The 15,781-nt window shown below is 44.6% G+C and overlaps 1 protein-coding gene across 1 annotated transcript in view; it reads left to right on the forward strand.

Annotated features, from left to right (window-relative positions):
• Positions 1-15,781, forward strand: part of hectd1 (HECT domain containing 1) — a 50,156-nt gene that overhangs the window by 23,421 nt on the left and 10,954 nt on the right. The window contains 13 exon segments of the mRNA XM_074660803.1: positions 870-1,016; positions 1,291-1,385; positions 1,691-1,796; positions 1,890-2,024; positions 2,116-2,255; positions 2,807-3,019; positions 3,706-3,816; positions 3,938-4,104; positions 4,526-4,702; positions 9,224-10,213; positions 12,087-12,308; positions 14,969-15,102; positions 15,252-15,408. Of these exon segments, the coding sequence (XP_074516904.1) occupies positions 870-1,016; positions 1,291-1,385; positions 1,691-1,796; positions 1,890-2,024; positions 2,116-2,255; positions 2,807-3,019; positions 3,706-3,816; positions 3,938-4,104; positions 4,526-4,702; positions 9,224-10,213; positions 12,087-12,308; positions 14,969-15,102; positions 15,252-15,408 (2,794 nt within the window).

The raw sequence follows: 15,781 nt of genomic DNA on the forward strand, positions 1-15,781 counted from the left end.
CACACACACACACACACACCAACAGACAGGTACACACACACACACACACACACACACACCAACAGACAGGTACACACACACACACACACACACCAACAGACACGTACACACACACACACACACACACACACACACACACACACACACACACACCAACAGACAGGTACACACACACACACACACACACACACACACAGACAGGTACACACACACACACACACACACACACACACACACACACACACACCAACAGACAGGTACACACACACACACACACACACACACACACACACCAACAGACAGGTACACACACACACACACACACACACCAACAGACAGGTACACACACACACACACACACACACACACACACACACACACACACACCAACAGACAGGTGTACACACACACACACACACACACACACCAACAGACAGGTACACACACACACACACACACACACACACACACACACACCAACAGACAGGTACACACACACACACACACTTGGAACCTGCTACTGGTTCTGGACCCTGTGGTACCTGGATGAGAGTAACATGCTGGTTCTGGACCCTGTGGTACCTGGATGAGAGTAACATGCTGGTTCTGGACCCTGTGGTACCTGGATGAGAGTAACATGCTGGTTCTGGACCCTGTGGTACCTGGATGAGAGTAACATGCTGGTTCTGGACCCTGTGGTACCTGGATGAGAGTAACATGCTGGTTCTGGACCCTGTGGTACCTGGATGAGAGTAACATGCTGGTTCTGGACCCTGTGGTACCTGGATGAGAGTAACATGCTGGTTCTGGACCCTGTGGTACCTGGATGAGAGTAACATGCTGGTTCTGTGTGTTCTGTGTGTTCTCAGTGTATTGAAGGGGAGAACACGTGGAGGGATCTGATGAAGACGGCTCTGGAGAACCTGATCGTAGTCTTGAAGGATGAAAACACGATTTCTCCGTATGAGATGTGTAGCAGCGGTCTGGTCCAGGCTCTGTTCACCGTCCTCAATAATGTAAGTGGACTTTTAAGTCAACTAAAATCATTGAGAGCTCATAAGCTGCTGTTAGCAGAAGGCTAAACTATTAGCATCCTTTCTCTCCGTCTCTGAAACGTTCCTCTGATATCGTACCTCTAGAGCCTCAGATCAGTTACTCATCTCTAATGTCTGATATCTGGATTCAGACAACAACACAGAGGACATTTAGATGAGGAGCTTTAGCCCACTGCTAGCGTTAGTTAGCCTCCAGCTATATGTAAAGAGAGTTGTTGTCTTTGTGTCTCTGCAGAGTGTTGACCTGGACCTGAAACATGATTGTAAGCCTTTAATGGAGAGGATCAATGTGTTTAAGGCGGCTTTCAGCGAGAATGAAGACGATGAAAGGTAACGGCATCAAACACCAGCTGACATGTTGGCAGCCTGAACACCCAGACTTCTCTCTCAAGCTACTTTTTCATCTCTCTCTCTTTACACGACTATTTCTGTCACTTCTCCTGCATACAAACGAGTGCAACACTACTTGCGTGTGTTGGACCGCCGGTATCATTCACAGGTCTCTGTACAGATATGATGGACTATGCTATGCTGGGTAACCACAGACACATACAACATCAGGACGTCAGTGAAAACACTTCACGCTATTCGCTTCACCATCAGATTAAAGCTGAACTGTGTTTGTGTGTCTGCAGCCGACCAGCTGTTGCCTTAATCCGTAAACTGATAGCTGTCCTGGAGTCAATAGAGCGTCTACCTCTGCACCTGTACGACACTCCGGGATCCTCATACAACCTGCAGGTCAGTCCCGGTATGCTCTGGACCCCGGCGGGGGACACTCCGGCTTCTCTGAAGGACGGACTTAATGTAAAGAGTGTGTTCTGTGCCCGTCAGATCTTGACGAGGAGGTTGCGGTTCCGTCTGGAGCGAGCGCCCGGCGAGACGGCTCTGATCGACCGGACGGGTCGCATGTTGAAGATGGAGCCGCTCGCCACTGTGGAGTCTCTGGAGCAGTACCTGCTGAAGATGGTGAGGACGCTTTGAACACAACTAGCCTTTAAAACACTCTACCAGAGCTGAGTGTTAACCCCCCCCCCTCCCCCCCGTCTTCGTCCTCCAGGTGGCGAAGCAGTGGTACGACTTCGAGCGTTCGTCCTTCGTCTTCGTGAGGAAGCTGAGGGAAGGACAGACCTTCACCTTCAGACACCAACACGACTTTGATGAGAATGGAATCATCTACTGGGTCGGAACCAACGCCAAGTAAGAACGGCAGCGACAGTCAAACTATACCTCTTTGTTCAAGTGGCTCCAGATGTCACGTTATGCAGGGCAGAATTAATTAGAAAATTGAATGGAGTTTGGTTTGACGGTTTTCTACTCATACATTTTGGGATATTTTTCACATATTTTCTGGACATTTTTCACAAGTCTTTTCATATTTTACTAATCAATTTCGGATATTTTTCAGACATTTATTAAATTTTTCAAATTTATATGATATATTCGAACATTTTTTCACATTTTTAAAAATTGTTTTTCATCTTTTTGTTAATATTTTTCGGATACTTTTCTGACTTTTTAAAAATATTTTCCAGATATTTTGGAACATTTTTTTCACCATTTCTTTCACATTGTACTAATAGTTTTCTGATATTTTTCACATATTTCTTTTGGATATTTGTATCTGATATTTTTTGTGTATTTAACTTGGTAAACTAGAGGTGGTTTCAGACCAGACTTTTGGAACATCGTCACAGCTGGACTATCAGTTAAATATTCATCTAATAACGCCTCATTTTTATTCCATTCAGGACGGCCTATGAGTGGGTAAACCCCGCCGCCTACGGCTTGGTGGTGGTGACATCATCAGAGGGGCGGAACCTCCCCTACGGGCGGTTGGAGGACATCCTGAGTCGGGACAGCTCCGCCCTCAACTGCCATACCAATGACGACAAGAACGCCTGGTTCGCCGTCGACCTAGGCCTCTGGGTCATTCCCTCAGCGTACACCCTGAGACACGCCAGGTAATAAACCAAACACACCCCCTGAGACACGCCAGGTAATGAACCAAACACACCCCCTGAGACACGCCAGGTAATGAACCAAACACACCCCCTGAGACACGCCAGGTAATGAACCAAACACACCCCCTGAGACACGCCAGGTAATGAACCAAACACACCCCCTGAGACACGCCAGGTAATAAACCAAATGCACCTACAGCTCAACCTAAAACATGATGGTAACAAGAATATATATTTTTTTCCCTCTCCTCCTCCTCCTCCTCCTCCTCCTCCTCCTCCTCCTCCTCCTCCTCCTCCTCCTCCTCCTCCTCCTCCTCCTCCTCCTCCTCCTCCTCTTCCCTCTCCTCTCTCCCCCTCCTCCTCTTCGTCCCTCTCCTCTCTCTCCTCCTCCTCTTCCTCCCTCTCCTCTCTCCTCCTCTTCCTCCCTCTCCTCTCTCCTCCTCCTCCTCCTCATCCTCCTCCTCTTCCCTCTCCTCTCTCCCCCTCCTCCTCTTCGTCCCTCTCCTCTCTCTCCTCCTCCTCCTCTCTCATCTCTCTCCTCCTCCTCCTCTCTCATCTCTCTCCTCCCTCTCATCTCTCATCTCTCTCCTCCTCCTCCTCCTCCTCTCCTCTCCCTCTCCTCTCTCTCCTCCTCCTCTCTATCCCCCTCCTGCTCCTCCTCCTCCTCCTCTCTCCTCCTGCTGCAGGGGTTATGGGCGCTCTGCGTTGAGGAACTGGGTGTTTCAGGTGTCGAAGGACGGTCAGAACTGGACGACTCTCTACACCCACGTAGACGACTGCAGCCTCAATGAGCCGGGGTAGGACGACCTTTAGACGACCTTCCTCCCTCTCGCTGCCAATAAACTGACCCATTAATTCATCAACTGTGGCGATCAATTGGCTGACGTGAAGCCGTCTGTCTGTCTCCGTCTGTCTCAGGTCGACGGCCACGTGGCCTCTGGACCCGTCCAAAGAGGAGAAGCAGGGCTGGAGACACATCCGGATCAAGCAGATGGGGAAGAACGCCAGCGGTCAGACTCACTACCTGTCTCTGTCCGGACTGGAGCTGTACGGCACCGTCACCGCCGTCTGCGAGGACCAGCTCGGTAAGGCTGCGCTCATTCTTCTGTACGAGACGTGGTGATGATGTCACGGCGTTATTCACAACACGGGCCCCCGTAGTGTTGCACTAAACTGTAGAGATGATAACCAGAAGGACGGAGTCAACAGCTGGTGTCTCAATCAGCAGAACTCCATTAAACAAACAGGAAATAACAGCACGTCTCTGATTAATGATCTCATGTAGCGCTAACGTTAGATGAAGAGTGTCTCTCTTCACACCTCTTCATCACCACACCGCTCTGTGGTGTCGTCCTGACTTTAGCAGCTTTTCTCTGATCGACTTCTCACAGAACTTCATCTGAGTTTATCCTCGTTGTATCGGACCGCTGTGGGATTCTCTCCTCTCTGTCGTCGACAGTTGAATGTTTGATATGAACGTCGTCTCTCTCCGTCCTCCTCCCTCAGGTAAAGCTGTGAAGGAGGCGGAGGCGAACCTTCGTCGCCAGCGGCGCCTGTTTCGTTCCCAGGTGATGAAGTACATTGTACCGGGGGCGCGGGTCGTCCGCGGCATCGACTGGAAGTGGCGCGACCAGGACGGCAACCCGGCCGGAGAGGGCGCCGTCACCGGAGAGGCTCACAACGGTAAGACACCTGAAACACGTCGTCACTGATCCTGCAGCTTCAGAGGACGACGGACTCACACACCGACCAGATCAGCTGTTTGATTTAAAGTGATTTCATAACTTTGATTGTCTAAACAGGAGTCCAGCTTCCTGTTTCTGTTCTCACAGGCTCCGCTGGGGGAAGATATTTGTGCCGGCAGGTTCTGAATTTGAAATCTTTTGTTTTTTCATAAAATTCAAAAGTTCACATTTTGGTGCAAGTTGTTTAAATTTAGGTAAAACATTCAGAGCAGTTAATATATAAAGACACGACCGTCTTCAACTTCAAGACCAAATTCATTTAGTAAGTTCAACTTTACGACCTGCTGGTTCAAATATCAACGTATTATTACTCCATTCTGATTGGTCGATCACGGCATCTACGGTCTGTTATTTCTCTATAGTGGACCGTTGCTATGTAGAACAGACCGTTGCTATGTAGAACAGACCGTTGCTATGTAGAACAGACCGTTGCTATGTAGAACAGACCGTTGCTATGTAGAACAGACCCGAGTCTTGGGATGTATTTATTTACTAATCATTTTTTACATTTTTTACATTTTTTACACATTTTTGGCAATTTCTTTCACATTTTATTAATCAATTTTGGTTATTTTTCAAATATTTATTACATTTTTCTAATTTTTCAGATATATTCGGACATTTTTTTCACATTTTACTAAAAGTTTTTGGATATTTTTCGGGTATTTTTCACACATTTTTTAAAACCATTTTACTAATCTATTTCGGATATTTTTCACACATTTATTACATTTTTCAAATTTTTCTGACAGTTTTCAGATATATTCAGACATTTTTTCATGCTTTCCACAATTGTTTTTCACATTTTACTAATATTTTTTGGACATTTTAAAAACATTTTCCAGATATTTCCCAACACTTTTCACATTTTACTTATCAATTTCGGATATTTTTCACATATTTTTATGGATATCTTTCTTTGATATTTTTCACATATTTTCTGGGATATCTTTCGCTGATGTTTTTTCGGGTATTTTTCACATATTGTCTGGACATTTTTCACTTTTTTCATATTTTACTAATCAATTTTGAATATTTTTTGGATATTTTTTTACATATTCTTCACGTCGGGGTGCAGCATCGCCCTGTCGGGTTTATTTCACAGTGACCGTCTCGCTGTACGTTATCTCTTCCATACGTGTCATCAGCAGGTTCCTGTAAGAAAGAACAACATTTCTATTAACCCTTTTCTCCCTGAACTTTCCCACGTGTGACCTTTAACGTGACCTCTGGGGTGTAGACTGGTGGAAACATCACATCTGTCTGAGCTGTATCTGAACAACTCAGCGACCATATTCACAATCAGCTGCCAGGATGGCGGCGTGACGTGTGCTAGCTCCGCTTACAGTTAGCTTATTAATAGATCATTAATAACGACAATAACTTCCCATATAATATTGTCTTTTTTCAGAATTAGTGCAAAAAAAGTGAATATTTTGTTCATTTAAGCGTCGTCAGTGTGTCTACAGGGGTCAGCAACCTGCGGCTCCGGAGCCACATGCAGCTCTTCAGCTCCTCCAGCGGCTCCCTGGGGACTTTTAAAACAAATAGTAGAAATGAATAACTGTTTTTATGTTTACATTTTTTATTTTTATTGATCATTGTTGGAGGTCTATGGTACGACGGTACGACGGAGTATTAGGGCCACATTGAGGAAAAAAAATACATCTGAGATTTAGAGAATAAAGTCAGAAGTTTAAGAGAAAAAAAGTCGTATTATGAGAATAAAGTCATAATATAAAGTAGTAATTTTACGTGTTTTCTTTTTTTTCTCGTAAAGTTACAACTTTATTCTCGTAAAATTATGACTTTATTCTCGTAATATTACGACTCTTTTTCTCATAAAGTTCTGACTTTATTGTGTAAATCTCAGATGTGTTTTCCCTCAATGTGGCCCTAATACTCCGTAGTACATTATCTCTTTGGCCCTCACTGCATTAGACTTATATACTATATACTTAGACTATAAACTGTGTTACCTTCATCACAACGATCAGATGTTTTGTGGCTCCAAACTGGACCTCGATGTAAGCAGAGACAGTTTTTAACACATCAGCACAACCTCTAATCTAAACAGCAACAACAAAGATCCTCGTGGAATTAATTAGTTCTTAAAACGGCTCAAATAAACCGTTTTTGCAGTTTAATGTCTCGACTATCCAACAAGTACGTCTGAATTTTTCTTCTCTGCCCGAGTTTGGCCACTTCTACGTGGTGTCGAATGATGTCATCGGTCACGTCTCGTAGTCGACTCATTTCTGACTCTATAAGCGACTAATCGGACGCAGTGATGCGGCGTTTGCACACGCTCTTCAATCAGCAGGTCACCTCGACGGTCTGCGTTAAATCAGATCTAAATACAAGTTGTGAGTTGTGCTCATGTAGGAAATAACAACCACCTTCCTCCCTCCTCTCCTCCTCCTCCTCCTCCTCCTCCTCCTCCTCTTCCTCTCGGCCTCTCGCTCCTCTCTCTGGTGTTTCTGTGTTTTTACTCCGATCTGAGGTTGTGTCTGTGAGCCGAGAGACGCCACCAGCAGCTCTTTGATTATCATTTTAAAAATCACACACCAGGATTAGTGTTGTTTCTCAGTTTAATTTCTTTCTTTGTGGCTTTGACGCTTTTTGCATTTGCCAGAAATATTTTCTACTTTTGCTTTGATTGTCATTTTCTGTGACTGTATTCATAATTTTCTCTCCCATCGCTCCACCTGGACCCAAAACCTCCTCGAGTGGCGTTTTAAAACATGTTGACGGATTGTTCTTTAAACACCCAACCCCCAATACAACGTTAATATATGTACATTATATACATTATTAAGTTAGACAATATAGGCCCATTCAATCACTCTGAATAAAAGCCAACAGCTGCTCTGAAGATGTACAGATACATATTTAACCTGAAATAAACAAATACAATTAAATATGATATCTTAAATGTACTTTCATTTTTCAATGCTTTTTGATTTGATAACTAACAATAAATAAATATGTGAAAAATATCCAAAACTTAATAGTAAAATATGTGAAAAAAATATCTGAAAAATAAATATATCTTTAAATGTCTGAAAAATATTTTAAAAATATCCAAAAATCTTTAGTTAAATTTGACAAAATGAGTGAAAAATGTTCGAAAAATATTTTTAAAATGTCCAAACAAATATCCGAAAATTATTAGTAAAATGTAAAAAAAATTGTGGAAATGTCCAAAAAATGTGAAAGTAATTCTGAAAATTATTTGAAAATTATTAGTAAAATGTGAAAAAAATTCTGAAAAATGTCCGAAAAATATGAGGAAAAAAATCCTAGATTATATTTCTGAAAATTATTAGTAATGTACGTGAAAAATGTCCAAAAAAGATCTGAAAAATAATTAAAACTGTCCGAAAAATATCTAAATATTTTTAGTAAAATGTGAAAACATCACTGAAAAATGTCAGAAAAAAAGTTCTGAAAAATATTTTAAGAATGTCTGAAAAAATATTTTAAAATTAGTTAACTTTGAAAGAAATTTGCAAAAAATGTCCAAAATATATATGAAAACTATCTGAAAAATATGTGAAAAAATGTCAGAAAAAAATGTAATAAATGTCTGAAAAATATCTGAAATTGATGAGTAAAATGTGAACAAAGTTGGCAGCAAATATGAATATTTGCTGCCAACTTTTTGGAACCAGATATTTCTCATTTGTACAGCGTTTAGGTTTATTAAAGGAATATTGTAATAATATCACATGAAGTGGTGATCTGGTCCAGAGTGGAGCCGTGAGGAGCTGCTCTGACTGTAAGCTGCTTCTCTGCTGTCTCTCTACCTCTCTCTACCACTCTCTCTCTAGCTCTCTCTCTCTACCTCTCTCTACCACTCTCTACCACTCTCTCTCTCTACCTATCTAGCACTCTCTCTCTCTCTCTCTCTCTCTATCTCTACCTCTCTACCACTCTCTCTCTACCACTCTCTCTCTCTCTCTCTCTCTCCACCACTCTCTCTCTCTCTCTGTCTGTCTGTCTGTCTGTCTGTGTGTCTCTATCCATCCGTCTCTCTCTCTCTCTCTCTGTCCCTCTGCTCTCTGTCTGTCTCTCTCTCTCTCTCTCTGCTCTCTGTCTGTCTCTCTGTCTGTCTCTCTCTCTGTCCCTCTCTCTCTCTCTGTCCCTCTGCTCTCTGTCTGTCTCTCTGTCTGTCTCTCTCTCTCTGTCCCTCTGCTCTCTGTCTGTCTCTCTGTCTCTCTCTCTCTCTCTGTCCCTCTGCTCTCTGTCTGTCTCTCTGTCTGTCTCTCTCTCTCTGTCCCTCTCTCTCTCTCTGTCCCTCTGCTCTCTGTCTGTCTCTCTGTCTGTCTCTCTCTCTCTGTCCCTCTCTCTCTCTCTGTCCCTCTGCTCTCTGTCTGTCTCTCTGTCTGTCTCTCTCTCTCTGCCGGGTCTCTGACATCCATCCGTCCGTCTCCCTCCTATCTCTCTGTCCATCCAGGCTGGATTGATGTGACGTGGGATGCTGGCGGCTCTAACTCTTACCGTATGGGCGCTGAAGGGAAGTTTGACCTCAAGCTTGCTCCAGGGTACGACCCTGAGTCGGCTGCCACAGCGCCGTCACCCAAACCTGTCTCATCCACTGTTTCAGGCCCCGCCTCCTCCACGGTGGGACCCTCCGCGACGCCGGCGGCCAGCGGCGGCACCACCACCACCACCTCGTCCTCGTCCTCCTCCACCTCGTCCTCCTCGCAGCAGCAGTCCTGGAGCAGCCTGGTGAAAAATAACTGTCCCGACAAGGGCGGGGCCACGTCGCTGGGCGGGGCCAGCTCCTCCAGCAGGAAGGGCAGCAGCAGCTCCGTCTGCAGCGTCGCCTCTTCCTCCGACATCAGCCTGAGCTCGTCTGCCGGGCTGCCGGGCGCCGGCGGCCTGCGCCTGGAGAGGAGGGCCGAAGGGCTGCTGCTGGACCAGGGCTCCGCGGTGGGAGGAGTCACGGGGGTCGGGGTCGGCTCCGACGGACACCAGCACGAGCCCATCGTCGTGCTGTCCTCCGCGGCGGAGGGCGGGTCCGGCTCGGCGTCCAGCACGGGCACGCTCACCGCCGACACGCCCGCCTCCGGCGACGAAGCCAGAAACAAGGACTCGTCCGCCGACCCGGCGACGGCGATCTCCATGGGGCTGGTGAGCGTGAGCTCCCCCGACGTCAGCTCGGTGTCGGAGTCGTCCAGCAAGGACGCGCCCTCCCAGAGGCCTCTGTGCTCGGCGGCTAACGCCCGGCTCTCCGTCAGCTCCCTGCTGGCCGCCGGCGCCCCCATGAGCTCCAGCGCCAGCGTGCCCAACCTGTCATCACGGGAGGCCAGCCTCATGGAGTCCTTCGTCCGCCGCGCGCCCAACATGTCACGAACCAACGCCACCAACAACATGAACCTGAGCCGCAGCAGCAGCGACAACAACACCAACACGCTGGGCAGGAACGTCATGAGTACTGCCAGTGAGTACTACACTAATACTACACTAATACTACTCTGTAACTGTCAGGGAGTAATACTACACTTAATTAAGTCTCTTTTTGAAAGACTAGTTGGAAAAACAATCACAACCCTAGTCCTAATAATAATAATAATAATAATAATTGTAATACTACAACTAATACTAATACTAATAATTGTAGTAATAATACAAATAATTGTTATAATAGTAATAATAATAACAATTGTAATAATAATTGTACTACTACTAATAATAATAATAATAATTCTAATAATTATAATTGTAGTAATAATAAAAATAATTGTAATAATAAAAGTAATAATAATAATTGTAATACTACTACTACTAATAATAATAATAATTGTAATTGTAATAATAATAATAATCCGCTCTGTAGTGACTGTAATCTGACCCTCACTAGGGGTCACGTGTCTAAGACACCGTGTTAATAAGATATACAGCTGATCTTTATCAGCATTTCATTCATATCTGTGAAGACTAAATTAAATATTTATTTTGAAAGCGTCAGGGAGGAGAAAACACAACATCTGTCAAAAAGAGAAGACTATTAATTATGAATGACTGTTAAAAATACATAATATATATTAAAAGTTCATAAAAATATCAGGAAATAATCTTAACTTCAGTATTTGGGTTAATTGTAGAGTTAATCTGTACTGTTATTATACACTGAATATTATATTAAATATTCATAAAACCTGTCAGTTTGCTCCGTGATAGAGAAGAGGTCCTTTAAGGATAAAGGTAACGGAGACATCTCAGAGCGTCTCATCCTCCAGACACCTGAGACTGACCTGAGACATCTCAGAGTGTCTCAGCCTCCAGACACCTGAGACCGACCTGAGACATCTCAGAGTGTCTCAGCCTCCAGACACCTGAGACCGACCTGAGACATCTCAGAGTGTCTCAGCCTCCAGACACCTGAGACCGACCTGAGACATCTCAGAGTGTCTCAGCCTCCAGACACCTGAGACTGACCTGAGACATCTCAGAGTGTCTCAGCCTCCAGACACCTGAGACCGACCTGAGACATCTCAGAGTGTCTCAGCCTCCAGACACCTGAGACCGACCTGAGACATCTCAGAGTGTCTCAGCCTCCAGACACCTGAGACCGACCTGAGACATCTCATAGAGTGTCTCAGCCTCCAGACACCTGAGACCGACCTGAGACATCTCATAGAGTGTCTCAGCCTCCAGACACCTGAGACTGACCTGAGACATCTCAGAGCGTCTCAGCCTCCAGACACCTGAGACCGACCTGAGACATCTCAGAGCGTCTCAGCCTCAAGACACCTGAGACCGACCTGAGACATCTCAGAGCGTCTCAGCCTCAAGACACCTGAGACTGACCTGAGACCAGCTGCTCTGAGCATCCTCAGCCAATCAGCAGCTGGATGTTAACGAGCTTCACCTGCTGCTGCTTCTGTCTCTCTGGTTCCTGACCAACTAACCTCTTTCCCTCCCTCCTTTTCTCTCCCCTCCCCCCCTCACTCCCTCCCTCCCTCCCTCCTTCTTTCCCTCCCTCCCTCCCTCCCTCCTTCCCTCCCTCCCTCCTTCCTTCCCTCCCTCCCTCCCTCCCTCCTTTCCTCTCCCTCCCTCCCTCCTTTTCTCTCCTCTCCCTCCCTCCCTCTTTCCCTCCTTTCCTCTCCCTCCCTCCCTCCCTCTCCCACCCTCCCTCCCTCCTTTCCTCTCTCCCCTCCTTTCCTTTCCCCTCCCTCCCCCTCCCTCCTTTCCTCTCCCTCCCTCCCTCCCTCCCTCCCTCTCTCTCTACCTCCTTCCCTCCCTCCCTCTCTTCCTCCCTCTCTCCCTCCCTCCCTCCATTCCTCTCCCTCCCTCTGGTTGTTTGTTTGCAGCTTCTCCTCTCATGGGCGCTCAGAGCTTTCCTAACCTCACCAGCACCGGCACCACCTCCACCGTTACCATGTCAACCTCCATAGTAACCAGCAGCAATAACGTAGCCACGGCCACCACGGGGCTGTCGGTGGGCCAGTTGCTAAGCAACACCCTGACGACCAGCCTGACGTCCACGTCCAGCGAGAGCGACACGGGCCAGGAGGCCGAGTTCTCGCTCTACGGTTGGTGACCTCACACACACACGCACACGCACACACGCACGCACACACACACACACACACACAGAGCCTGCTTCCACTAACCTGCTGTCTAACTGTTTTTACATCAGAGCAGATCAGCAGCTAAAATATCACTTTAATTATTTATTAATACTTGATTAATAAACTGGTTTTCTGCAGGTGAACATACAAGTTAAATAGAGCAGAATAATAATAATAATAATAAGTATAATAAGAAAAAGATATTTTCATTATCGATGATTTCATCTTTTAGACTATAAAACATCCAGAATATTAACAAATCCTCTTTATGAGCAGAGCTGGTCTCAGTTTAGATATTTGGATCGATACCACAGTTTGTGGTTCTATCGCCAAAATTATTCTGATATTTTAATATATCATATTTAATATATTTTAGGGCTGTCGATCGATTATTATACCCGGGGTCTGAATTTAACTTTTTTCACTTAAGTTTTTTTTTTGTATCTGCCACTCAGAAATCTGTGTTCAATGAAGGAATAACATTTTAGATGTGAAGTCATTCAGTGTTCGATATATTTAACATCATAAACATTATATACACGGTGAATTACAGTGTTAATATTACACCGTGGAGGGGGGGTAGTGCACACAGTACTGTACTTTGTTATTGTCATCTATAGTGGTTATTTGCATAAAAACACACAATTCAAATGATTAGGATTTTTTTAAATATTTGCTTTAATAAAAAATAACCTTGGTAAGTTGTTATGAAATTAAACAGGTCATAATCTCTAATATCTATTTATATTGATGAAAACATCTCCTTCAAACAACTGGATTTATTCAAGTTTCTCATTAAAAACGTAATTTTACGAGGTTACATTTGAACGCATCATAACGTTGTAGTTTACCTTCACCCAATGGTAATTTTTCCTGAGTTGACTTTGAACGCCTCATAATAATAACTCAATGGCACCTCCGTTAACGTCGGTATCTCCGGTATTTAACCAACCAGGACTGAGCTGCTAACGGCTGCTAACTGCTAACGTTACTAACTCTCCTCCTGCTGATTCATCACAGGTTTGTTGTTCACAGTGTCTCTTTATCAGGTAGAAATAGGGTGCGTCGCCTCAGGTTTAGTAGCGCCACTGAAACATGATACGGCGTGCGTACATGTCATTGTGCAGCGTAACTGTGGGAAAGCATCAGTAAGAGGAGTCGATAGTCACGGAGGCGTGAGATGCCAAGAAAGTGGACAACTACGGTTCTCTGTTTCCATCTCTAGCGTTTATCCTGCCTGACAAAGTGGCGGCTGTCCTGATGATTTCACCGCCACTGCCAACAGTTTACCACCATTTGGCGGCTGGCGGCTGGCGGGTGCTACTTTCAGACCCTGATTAGAAGTGATTATCAGGACTAGAGGTCGAGGTCCAGGGTGAAAGAAGGTGGACATAGTTGGGGTCGGAGGTCACAGAGAGGAACTCTGGTTCGGGGTCAGAGGTCACTGAGTCACAGACTCACCTGCTGCTGCTGGAATAAATAAATAAATGAATAAATAAATGACATGATGAAATATTTCTAAAATTAAAAGTAATGGCTGACACTCAATATTTCCTCTTTATACTATTTGATGGTGTTTTATTTTAACTTCAGTGTCACTACGCATTGAAGTTGTGCTTGTTTTAGTATGTTTGTATGCACTTCCATTTATTTGATCGGTGGTAAAGAGTTTGTTCTTTTATATGTGTGGTTGTTTCACCGGCTTTATAAGAGTTTATTTCTCTTCTCCATCTGACTTCATCAGTAGCGCTGTCAATCAATTAAGATAGTTAATCACACATGTTTTATCTGTTCATAATGAACCCTAAAGGGAGATTAGTCCAGTATTTAATCCTCTTATCAACATGGGAGTGGGCAAATATGCTGCTTTATGCAAATGTATGTATATATTTATTATTGTAAATCAATGATCAACACTAATCAATGACAGATATTGTCCAGAAACCCTCACAGGTACTGCATTTAGCATAAAACAATATGCTCCCATCATAACATGGCAAACTGCAGCCCAACAGGCAACAACAGCTGTCAGTGTGTCAGTGTGCTGACTTGACTATGACTTGCCCCAAACTGCATGTGATGATCATAAAGTGGGCATGTCTGTAAAGGGGAGACTCGTGGGTACCCATAGAACCCATTTACATTCACTGATCTGGAGGTCAGAGGTCAAGGGAGCGTTATTTAACCTCCTTCATGACCAGCTAGTCTGACCTGGTTGGTACCGATGGATTCATCAGGTTCTATAGTTTACTATGATAACAGGATCTGACTTTTCTTCTGCCTTTCTTTCTGACATTTTTAGACATTTTTCAAACTTTTTTTGTCATTTATTTAAACTTTTTTCAGACTTTTTTAAGGACATTTTTAGACTTTTTTCAGATTTGTTATTGGACATTTTTCAGACATTTCTTTGGACAAAAAGCCTCACACATTCACATATCTGGAGGTCAGAGGTCAAGGGACCCCTTGAGTATGACGTGTTATTTATAAGCGTTTGAATACAGACGTGTTGAAGGCGTGTTGGTGGTCGACCTTTCATAAATCTATCAGTGTGGACTTTAAGATGTTCCTTTGCTCCCTGGACCAACATTATGTCTCCGTCTCTTTTTAACCTCCTGCAGACTTCCTGGACAGCTGTCGTGCCAACACGCTATTGGCCGAGCTGGACGACGAGGAGGACCTCCCGGAGCCCGACGACGACGATGACGAGAACGAAGACGACAATCAGGAGGACCAGGAGTACGAGGAGGTTCTGGTAATAGACCTCTTATTCTTTTTATTTATTCATGTGTCACAGAATGATACCTGTAGATCATCACTCACCTGGCGCCATGAGTCGCCAGTAACAGGAAGTGATGTCAGAGGGTGTGATGAGTGTGTGTGTGTGTGGCGGCTGTCTCGCAGGAGGAGGAGGAGTACGAGACCAAAGGAGGTCGCAGGAGGACGTGGGACGACGACTTCGTCCTGAAGAGACAGTTCTCTGCTCTGGTCCCCGCCTTCGACCCCCGACCAGGAAGAACCAACGTCCAGCAGACCACCGACCTGGAGATCCCCATGCCAGGTACCACGCACACGCACACACACACACACACACACACACACACACACGCACACACACACACACACACACACACACACACACACACACACACACACACCACAGGACCCTAAAATACCTCTCGGTAACGTTTAAGTGGAACACAAACCAAAAAACAATTCATATATTTTCGGACTTTTTTCAAAATTCAGTTTTTTTTCAAATACTTTACGAATAATTTTTAGACTTTTTTTTTCTTATATTTTTCTTTTTTTTTCATATTTAACTAATATGTTTTAGATATTTGTTGGATATTTTTCACTATTTTATTTCACATTTTAAAAAAATATTTCAGACTTTTTTAACATATTTTACTCATTATTTTTAGACATTTTTC

The sequence above is a fragment of the Sebastes fasciatus genome, chromosome 15, assembly GCF_043250625.1.
Source record: "Sebastes fasciatus isolate fSebFas1 chromosome 15, fSebFas1.pri, whole genome shotgun sequence".
In the NCBI taxonomy this organism is placed as follows: domain Eukaryota; kingdom Metazoa; phylum Chordata; class Actinopteri; order Perciformes; family Sebastidae; genus Sebastes; species Sebastes fasciatus.